Genomic DNA, 10,162 nt, shown 5'->3' with positions numbered 1-10,162 from the left:
GTAGCATGAAAAATCATATATATATATATTACTCCTTCATTATTTTTATACTGAACTCGATGCTGAATAAATATAAATAAATGTTTCATAAAAATTGTTAATTACACAAGAAAACAAATTCTGGTCAATTTTTGGATCCGAAAAAGTAAACACGTTTCATAATGTATTTTTTTACGCAGAATTCAAATCTAACGTTAGTTTTTCTCTAACACGTCAAATTTAAAAATGGCGGATCCAATATGGCGGGGAACAATTAAAAATCAATAGTATTCGCTTAAAGCATGTTACTCGGGGGGTCGTTGATTACGAATATGTAGTCAGTCTTTAAAAATTCAAAATGGCGGATCCAATATAGCGGACGAAAAAAATCTTACTTCAAATTCGTAATCAGCAACCCCAAGAACCTTCAAGTTACAATTTTTTTCTAAGTCATATATTTCGAATTTCAATAACAATTGTTTAAAGTAACAAAAAATTATGCGCAATTATCTCAAAAACTTAACGTATAATGAAAAAACGGACTGATGATTCAAATTCAATGTAAAATTTATCTTTGTAACAGGTTTTCGTTGCTCGGGTCCAAAACCTTGTAAACCTGTGTCTTTATCTAAACTTTCCACGTATTTTTATCGAAAAATTTTATAACAATTAATAGCAAAATAATTACAGCGTATTTATACAGAAGTTAAAGTTTCTCGATAAGAAAATAATATTAAAAACAAAATATACGAATAAAAAAAAAAAAGAGTTTCGCAATAAAAAAAACTTTTGGTAGACATAAAGTTGAAGTTTCTGAAAATATCACTATTTAGCTTTCCATTGAGGATATTTTGTAAGCGCAGTAGCGAATCTCCACTTCGAGTCAAGTATAAGTATTGGAGAACAGGACGCGAACTTCTGGACTTGGTTGCGTCGGTCAAAAGGAAACTTTATGAGAGGGAAACTTTGCGGAGACTTTGTGTGTTGAAGTAGAGAGACGGATGGACGATGAGAAGGAGGACTTGAGAGGAGGTAAAAGTAAAAAAAAGAAAGGAAACTTGCAAGAACGGAAGTATGGACGCGAACGGAAGGCGGTCTGAAGAGAAAGATAGAGAGTTCGTGGACGAGAGAGCCGAGTATTGATTTCACCCTCTCCGACCACACTCGGAAGGTATAGAGGAGAACGGGAGGATCTAGGGGCGATAGAGTCACTCGACTTTACGAACTCAGGTGGCTGCGGTCTCTCAACTTCCTAGAACGACATGAAATAAAAACTTGAAGGAATTCACCATCAAACTTATATATAGAGAGGTATATAAAAATAGAAGCGCATTCGATTTTTAAAATACTTCTAACAAAATCATTTAAAAAAAACATCCACTACAAAAAAAAAAAACAAGTATCATAAATATTGATTATTTTTCGAAAAGATGTTTCTTCTACAGATAATTGGATGTAGAAGTTTTAACAGTAAAGAGGATAATACAATCTATGCGCATACAACGGATTATACTATGAAGGCTATTTTTCCTATAACACACAGAACTTTATGAAGGCAAACGGACATTTACTGCCTCTTCCATTCGCCAAGCATTGGCGGTAAGTTATTGCGAATGTTACTGTCGTATTTTGTGTCATGGAAGACGTTCATACTGTCTACTTGTTACGATTCTCTTTTCCATATATATTTCACCGCATATTGAATATCACAGCGCAACAATATTCTTTAAAAGTTCACTAAAATCTAAATTAAGAAAATGAAAAATTAATGTTCCATTTGATAAAAGTCAATCATTCCCCGGGGGGGTTGACTATATTTATTATTACAAAAGTTGAGTAACAAAAGAGAACTGAAAAATCGTTATATGTCCAGTGTGGCCGATGATGAGTATATACCTGCGCACAAACGGCAATGTGTATAATTCATAATTTAGTCAGTTTTTGCCCGAGCACTTTCGCAATATTAAACACAGACACACAGGGGCACCCACAAAGCTGCGGCGAACGAGCGAGAGAGAGAGAGAGCTCAAAGCACAACCCTCCTTCCATTCTATCCCCTTTGAACCCCTCGTCTTTCTCCGCAACCCTTGACGCTACGATAAAAAAAATGATATTCCAGGTCGTTAGTAATTAAAAATTTTTAAGCATTTTCACATTAATGTGACATTTTTTATTCCATACAACAAAAGAGAATAATTCGTTCAGAAATAAATGGAACATTAAAAAAGCGGTTAATATTTACTTCTAACATCTCTCAGTGTATATATTCAGTGGCGTGTTGTTACAGTGGGCCAGGAACTTCGATTTCTTGCCAAAAGTGGATTTTCAAAATCTGATGCCATATTCGTAATCAGCGACCCCAAAAACTCCCAAGTAACGATTTTGGAGCGAATTTGTTAAAATTTTAATATTTCGCACGCCATTTTGAATTTTTAAAAACCAACAGCAAATTCGTATAATCAACGACCTTGAAAATCCCCGAGTGACGATTTTCATGCGAATCTGATTATTTTTTAAAAATAGTGTCCGACATTTTGAATATTTGATGCTGAATTCGTAATCAGCAACCTCAAGAACCTCTGAGTGATGATTTTCAGATGAATTTTTTAACTTTTTCAACTTTTGGCCAAAAATTGATGTTCCTGGCCCACTGTGCACTGACCATGCTATCTTAGAGACCTTAAGGTGAAATCACATGGAGACGTAAAATCGTCATCGAAAAACGAAAAACATGAGAGTGAAAGAGATAGTTATATCTGTCTATTTCTTTCATTCACATGATGTCCGTTTTCGAGCGATGCTTTTACGCCGATATGAAACAGTAGAGGCAATATTACCCGGCGAACGGTAAAGGCCTGAGCAGAATAGAAACGTAACCGGAATCGTAATCGCAAACAAAAAAATGAGTTAGAGAAGGATAGATATATTGTTTGTCCTTCTCCAACTCATTATTCCGGTTGCTTTTGCGGTTACACGATTCCGGTTACGTTTCTATTCTGCTCAGGCCTTAACGAAAGCGAGAATATTACCGACCAAAATTCTCCAAGAGAATTTATGAGAATATAAGAGTGCGTACGAAACTTAAGGCCAAAATAAAATAAAAGGAAGGTTGCCTCACCATTGGTCATAATTCTCGTCAACTACTGCATCCTATACTTTAGTGAAAATTTAGTAATTTTATAGTAACTTTTAATTTTAACAATAAAGTTAGTAAATTTTCAGTAAAGCAGGGTGCGGTTAGTTTATTGATTACAAATTTCAAATGAATAAAATAATTGTTATTTATACATTTTAAACGCAAACTTTTTTTTTAACTCTTATAATATTGAAAATTCTCTTTTTTAAAGGACCTGAAGCTGTTTTTGCGGGGGAAAGAGATTTGAAGCTACAACACTGATATGTACATATATATTAAAATTTTTAGATACACTCAAATCTCGCTATAACGACCTTCACTATAACGAGCGCTTACTATAACGAGGGCTCTGTCTCTCGGTATAGCGAGAGAAATTTTCTCCTGTTTGCCCCCACTATTTTATAAACAAACGCACTCACACACCTAAAGTGACAATCGTATAAAGCGCACTGAAATTTAAATCAATAATTTATAACCTATTTATGTTTATAAATAAACTATATTTTAAAAGTTGCTCTAAATTAACTTATAAATTTTTATTAGTATATTTTGTTACATATTTTAAAAAAACTTTACGTAATAACTTAATAAGCAATAATATGTTATTAGAAACATTATTATTAACAATTATTAAAGTGAAAGTATTAATCATTTATGTAATTTCTAAAATTATTACAGACAACATTGACAAAATTTCTTAGAGAAATTAAATTTTTGTAAAATTTAACTTATATTTTAAAGATTTCATGGAAAATTGACATTTTTAGTTGAATGTTAAAAAACACAATTTAATGTGACATAAGTATTTTATTATTGCATTATTATTCACAGTTAATTATTACATACAAATTTTTCATTACTTCAACATGAATAAATCTTTAAAATACTAAAATAGTATTTTATAATATATATGAGCACGTTACAATTTTATAATAAAAACTTATTATTACTTATTAATATTAATTTTTATAAAACATAATAACTCTTTTGGCAATATACTTCTAAATAACTAATTTAATTTGCAAATTAGCCAACTCTTTTATCAATAAACTTTTAAATAGAACTAAAAAACTAAATATATTTTTAAATAAAAATTAAATAACCAATTAAACTTTTAAAATGAATAATTTAAATACGTTTTTCACAATCCATTATTGTTGAAAATGTGAAATATATCTAAGAAATACAACTCTGTCAAACATTTTTAGCTTGATTGAGTGTAACATTTAGGGCAAGATCTCGGGCTTTAATGAATATTAGGCGTTCTTCTTCAGTAAATTCTGAAAGTCCTCGAGTCCAGTTAACAATACATTGAGCAGCATTAAGAATTGAAGGTTGAGTTGCTAATTCATCAATAGTTTCTTCAAGTTCTTCATCCTCATTACAGGAATCTGGAGTTTCATTTTCCATAGGTATCGGCAAGTTCAAATCAGCATGTCTATTTAGAAGTTCTTCATCACTTATAACTTTAAAGAGAGGTAAATTTACTTCATCCTCTTTTTCAAGCCAATTTGTGACATCTCCTGACGAATATACAGATCCTCCTGGTAAGCGATTAACCAGGTTTACAAGTTCATTGTTTGAAATCGTTAATTCGGTGTTTGATTGAAGAGTCATCCCGTTGAGAAGTGAAGCCTAGAAAACATTTCAAATTCTATTTTTATATAGAGTTATTTAACTGGAACGCATGAATATCCCTTAAAATGTATTATTTCAAATTTCTTAAGGCCGAATTTTAAGTGCACAGTATTTATATACTAAAAAGTTTGCATCTTACCAAATTTTTATTTAAAAGCATTTTTATTAACCAAAAAATTTAAAATATCAAATTCTCTATTTTACAAATTTTTTAACCAACAGAAATTCCATTAACCAAAATTTTGATATTTCAGAATTGTTATAAAGAGAAATTTCTATTAAATGTAATTTTCAAATCACAAAGTTTATTTATATTATTCATTATATATATGATATATATATTATATATATTTATTTACAATAACGCAGAAATATTTCTGCCAGCTATTTGTTTGGCCAAATGACAATTCTGCAAAATAAAATATTAACGTTCTAAAAATTCCATTTAACGTCTATTCTCTCAAATAAAATTTTGAAGGGTAAAGTTGAGTAAATTTCCTTGTTTTCCCCTTCGAATAAAAAATCCTTTTAAATATGAAGTTTACAATTATTAGTCCTTGATAATATTTTTAAATTATCGCAGATATTTACAAATTTTACCGGATTTATTAGTTTTTTCCAAGAATTTCGAAGTGTGTTTGGCGTTAATGAAATCCAAGCCTCTCTCAAAACGTTCATGCAATCCAGCACGGTCCATTTCTTCACAAATTGAACAAAATCAAAATTAGTACTATGTTCACATGCGAGTGTCTCACGTAAAAATCCCATTTTATAATGCCTTTTCATGGCAGAAATTACCCCTTGATCCATGGGCTGAATAAGACTCGTGACATTTGGAGGGAGATATATCACGGTACATTTTTCGTCAATTAAATTTAACTCCTGGGCTGATGGGTGTGTCGGAGCGTTGTCAAGCAGCAAAATGATTCTAAAAATTGAAATTGTTTACAATATATATTAAATAGCTGGTACTTAGACTAAAAAATCATGTAAATTTATATACTGTACTTTGCATCAGGTTTTAATTCCCGGACGTTTTTAAGAAAGATATCTATAAACCAGTGTTTGAAAATCTGGGCGTTCATCCATGCTTTCTTTTGATTGGTATAGTTTAACGGCAACTGTTGATTTTTTTTAAAACACCTTGGCTTTGCAGATTTACCAATGACCAAAAGTGGTATACGATGTGATCCAGTGGCATTGGCACACACCATTATTGTCAAGCGCTCTTTCATTGGTTTACGCCCAGCTACTTCCTCTTCATTTGACAATACCAAGGTCTTATCAGGCAAGGATCTGTATTGCAACCCAGTCTCATCAGCATTATAAATATTTTCAAGTTGGTAATTATTCTTTTCTAGAAATTCGTTGAATTCTGAGACAAAGTTCTCGCTCGCCACGGTATCAGCTGAGGCTTTCTCTCCTTTCGGTTGAAGCGTACGAAGATTGTACCTGTCTTTAAATCTGGACAACCAGCCATCACTCGCCTTAAACTCATGTCCTTGGTCTGATATTTTCTCATGAAGTTTTAAGGTTGAATAGAAAATCCTCGCTTTTTCCTGCAGAATTAGACCACTCACTGGTTCCCCGATGGTTCTTTTCTGGCATAACCAATCATATACGACCTTTTCTAGAAGTTCATATTCGGGTTTGTTAGCTCTTTTTCTTTTCACGTTACCACCAAAAGCATTTATATCTGCATAATATGTTTTAAGTTTTTCTTTCATTTTTAAAATAGTTGAGATGGTCGAACTGTTGACATCGTACTCCTTGCACAGTTTGTGATTTGAGTTTCCATTTTCAATTTTATTTATAATTTCTATCTTCTCTTTCAAACTTAGAGACTTACGTCTAGCTATCTGCAAAGAACATCAATATTTATTAATTTTTCCAAAACTTAATTAATAAAAAAAAATTTTAATTAGGATTTTTTATAAGAATTTTAGTTTATAAATTTTCTGTATGTTAAAAGTTAAAACTTAAATTAAACTAGGTTACGTCTCTAATTTTGACGTTATATAAATTCTAAATATTAATTAATGAATAATATGAAATTACTTACTTTCTTAGAAGCAGAAGCCATAGTTTAACACTATTTAAAATCTTGCATAAAACTTTATTATATACATTAATTTCAAAAAGAATAAATGTATTTCATGAATTTGTTTACATATTTTGATATATCACATAACCAACCATGGACTGTATTCACGTTGTTTAAATCGCGTGCAAATTACATAACTTTGTATACACTCACACATTCACGCACTAAAAAAATGAATGAAGAATCTCCAAAGTGGGGGTTTTTTATTTCTCCTCTTGTGCTCGTAATAGAGGGAGACTTAACTCCCGAACTTCTCGTTATAGCGAGATTTGAGTGTATATATAATGTCAAAGGAGAGAGAATATCTAATGTCAAGAAGGGTGCATCATGTCTCAAGGGCCTAGGAGTAAAATGTCAAGACCTTTTCTGAACCAGTTTTAAAATACAAATTGTTTTAATTTTTAAATTAAAATTCATGTTTACTAATAAAGTAGTTAATCAATTATAAAAAATTATATGTAATAATTTGCCGCTAAAATGAATTGTGAAGAAGAAAGTATACACTCGAATTAAAAAAAAAAACAATAATAACACGAAAAAATTACCTTGATCTGGGCTATTACGAAAATGATCCAGCGACTTTATATCATCGTTTGTGTGGAGGGCCTCAATTGGCAGACATAATGAGAGAGGTATATACGAGGTCGAAATATATCCTATACTTGTATATAAGTATAAAGTATAAAGCGATTTCTCTGAGAATAAGTGCATGTGCAATAACGTACCCTCGAGATATATATCCATTTTTCACGGACATATATAAATGCGAGTTATTAATAGGGTCGTATTATGAGGCACAAAAGGAGGTAATTAGCAGTCAGTTCATCAGTCACTCTCGCTCTCTTTCCCGCGCCAACCCTTAACTTTGGATGCAAGAGAATGATGTGACTCATGTCCACTATATGACTTTGGTTCGCCAAAGGTGCGAGTGGAACATTATAAGGCTAATGAAACCTCAAAATGATCTTTGCGGTGAAAAAAAATCCCAATTCCGATTAACTCGCGTTATATTTTATGTTGTTGCTGCTGCTGCCGCCGTCAAGCCCCAACGAGATTTTTAATTAGATGGATACCTATCTAGTCATCTATCATCGGTCGCCAACTACAATCATGACCCATCATAAACTCTCATATCTTGTTATAAGTATATATATATATATATGGATATACATGAAAATCAATTTGTATATTATAGTAGTGATATACCTACTTTTAACCCTTTTGGTTCAGTGTAAAAAAATTCTTTAATTATTATTTATAATATGAATATCATTCTAAATGTTATGATCTACAAAAAAAAATACACAAAAAAGATAAATTGCCCTCGTAGACCCATTGTTTCTTTGCTAATCAATGTATATATATATTATCTATCTTAGTAATACTAACATTGGACAGAAGTCGAATTATTGTGTAAATTAACATAAAGGCGCTTGTACACATTACAATTTCTGAGTATATTCGGAATTCGCCAGAAATTTCACTAACTTTGATTGGCTTTGCTCATAGAGAATTTCGAAATTTTCCAATCTTTTGAAAATTCTTTATGAGCAAGGCCAATCAAAATTAGTATAACTTTTGACAAATTCTGAGTATACTTAGAATTTGTGAGGTGTACAAGCGCCTTAAATGTTAATGTAGAAAACCTTCGCGAAAGACGTTCGCAAACGTAAAGCATGAGTTAGAAAAGAACAAAAGTATGTTTATCTCCTTTTCTATCTCATGCAGCTCGTTCGCAAAACTATTGTTCATTGGCCCTAAGGCATCCTGCTTAACATTATCTTGACTACCCAACCCTGTCAACTGACATATTTCATATCGTCTTTTTATTGTTATTCTTGTCTAAAATTATAAATTAAATTAAATTATAAATTACGCACCAATTAAATGAATACATTTTTAAAAAACAAGTAATAAATAAACAAACATAAAAACAATAAATAATTAATTTGTTTTATGTGTAATTGACCGTATTAATTATTAAATAATTTTTGTAATGAAAAGACTAAAGAAGTTTTCTTTATTTTTCAAAACTAACCTCAAAACATAACCTTCTAATATTTTTTTTCAGATAATTTAAATATAATTCTTTATCCTTTTTGAAATCTTCTAATAATCTGTCCAATAAATGGACGATCTCTATGTAATTTCTAATCTAATATCCCCTAAAGAGGAACTATAATGTTCGAAACTAGTTGGGATTTCTAATAAAAAAATATATATCCAAAAAAAACGTACTTAGGCCTTTTCATTACAAAAATTATCATTTAAAATTAAATTTATTATTCTATTGTTCACTCATCTTGAGTTTAATTTATTTTAATTATTTATTGTATTTGTTTATTTCACAATTTATTGTAATTTTGATAGACTCCCTGAAGAGGAAATCATTTAGATTTCGAAACGTTGGAGTAAACTTTTATTAAAACAACAATGGTCCGAATGTTATCGTTTTATTCAAACGAAACCTTTTAATTAAAATAATAGAAAAAATTATTAATATCCCGTGTAGAAAAAGCCACGATCTTGCCCTCAAGAGTTCGGGGCCCCGCATGGATCGCCCTCATGATCGATTAGCAAAATTTTCTAAGTCCAAAAATCAAATATTTTTTTATCACCAAAAAATTAATGTTTATAATGATTCAGAACAACGAAAAACGCGTTTTTAATAAAAATATATTTACACTTTTTTGAAAATAACACTCACACTTATGGCAAAATAAATGAGGGCCACCGTAGGGGCCCACATGGATCGCCCTCATGATCGATTAGCAAAATTTTCTAAGTCCAAAAATCAAATATTTTTTTATCAACAAAAAATGAATGTTTCCAATGATTCAAAACAACGAAAAACGCGTTTTTAATAAAAATATATTTACACTTTTTTGAAAATTCACCTGAGATGATTCATGATAATAATCATAAAGCATATAATTAATTATATTTTATAAATTGCATTTGATTGGAAAATATAATTTAATATCTTAACTTTAACTAAATGATGTTAAGCACTTTTCTTTGTTAGGTATTTTTGAAGTTTAAATAGCATCAAGAAGTTAGCATTCGTTTTGAAGTAGCGTGCCTAGCGTAGTTGGTAAAGCGTTAGACTCATAGTTCGTAGGTCGTAGGTTCGATTCCTCCCATGCGTTAGATTTATTTATTTCTCAGGTTTGCGTTTAATCATTAATTCTATGTATGAATTAATTGTAAAATGAAAATATCCGTTAATAGTATGCATAAATTACATATTTTTTAATTTTTTAATTAATTAATTTATTATTACTTTTAATTATATCCGACAGTTA

General features: G+C 30.6%; 1 protein-coding gene across 2 annotated transcripts; it reads right to left on the bottom strand.

The window, feature by feature from the left end:
* Positions 1-4,032: 4,032 nt before the first annotated feature.
* On the bottom strand, positions 4,033-7,158 carry LOC127281586 (jerky protein homolog-like). 2 transcript variants are annotated; one of them, XM_051305355.1, is made up of 5 exons: positions 6,816-7,158; positions 5,762-6,612; positions 5,552-5,681; positions 5,354-5,452; positions 4,033-4,750 (listed from the first exon to the last, which is right to left on the bottom strand). In XM_051305355.1, the coding sequence occupies exons 1-5, from the start codon at positions 6,834-6,836 to the stop codon at positions 4,310-4,312; spliced, it is 1,542 nt and encodes a 513-aa protein (XP_051161312.1). In that variant the 5' UTR covers positions 6,837-7,158; the 3' UTR covers positions 4,033-4,309. The 2 variants fall into 2 exon arrangements, with proteins under 2 accessions (XP_051161312.1, XP_051161311.1); XM_051305354.1 differs by having other exon boundaries at positions 5,354-5,681.
* Positions 7,159-10,162: the final 3,004 nt, after the last annotated feature.

Source organism: Leptopilina boulardi, unplaced genomic scaffold (genome assembly GCF_019393585.1).
Source record: "Leptopilina boulardi isolate dan_hultmark-lab unplaced genomic scaffold, ZJU_Lbou_2.1 LbouV2_273, whole genome shotgun sequence".
Taxonomy (NCBI): domain Eukaryota; kingdom Metazoa; phylum Arthropoda; class Insecta; order Hymenoptera; family Figitidae; genus Leptopilina; species Leptopilina boulardi.
Note: the sequence above shows the minus strand (reverse complement) of the source record. Positions and strands in the feature narration are given on the sequence as shown.

What these genes read in the sequence shown, in the direction of transcription:
- LOC127281586 (XM_051305354.1), bottom strand. Translation starts at nt 6,836, where the DNA reads ATGGCTTCTGCTTCTAAGAAA. An exon ending in TGGCTTCTGCTTCTAAGAAA is followed by an intron (nt 6,613 to 6,815) that starts GTAAGTAATTTC and finishes TGTTCTTTGCAG; the next exon opens with ATAGCTAGACGTAAGTCTCT. An exon ending in GGAAAAAACTAATAAATCCG is followed by an intron (nt 4,751 to 5,353) that starts GTAAAATTTGTA and finishes AATGTTTTCTAG; the next exon opens with GCTTCACTTCTCAACGGGAT.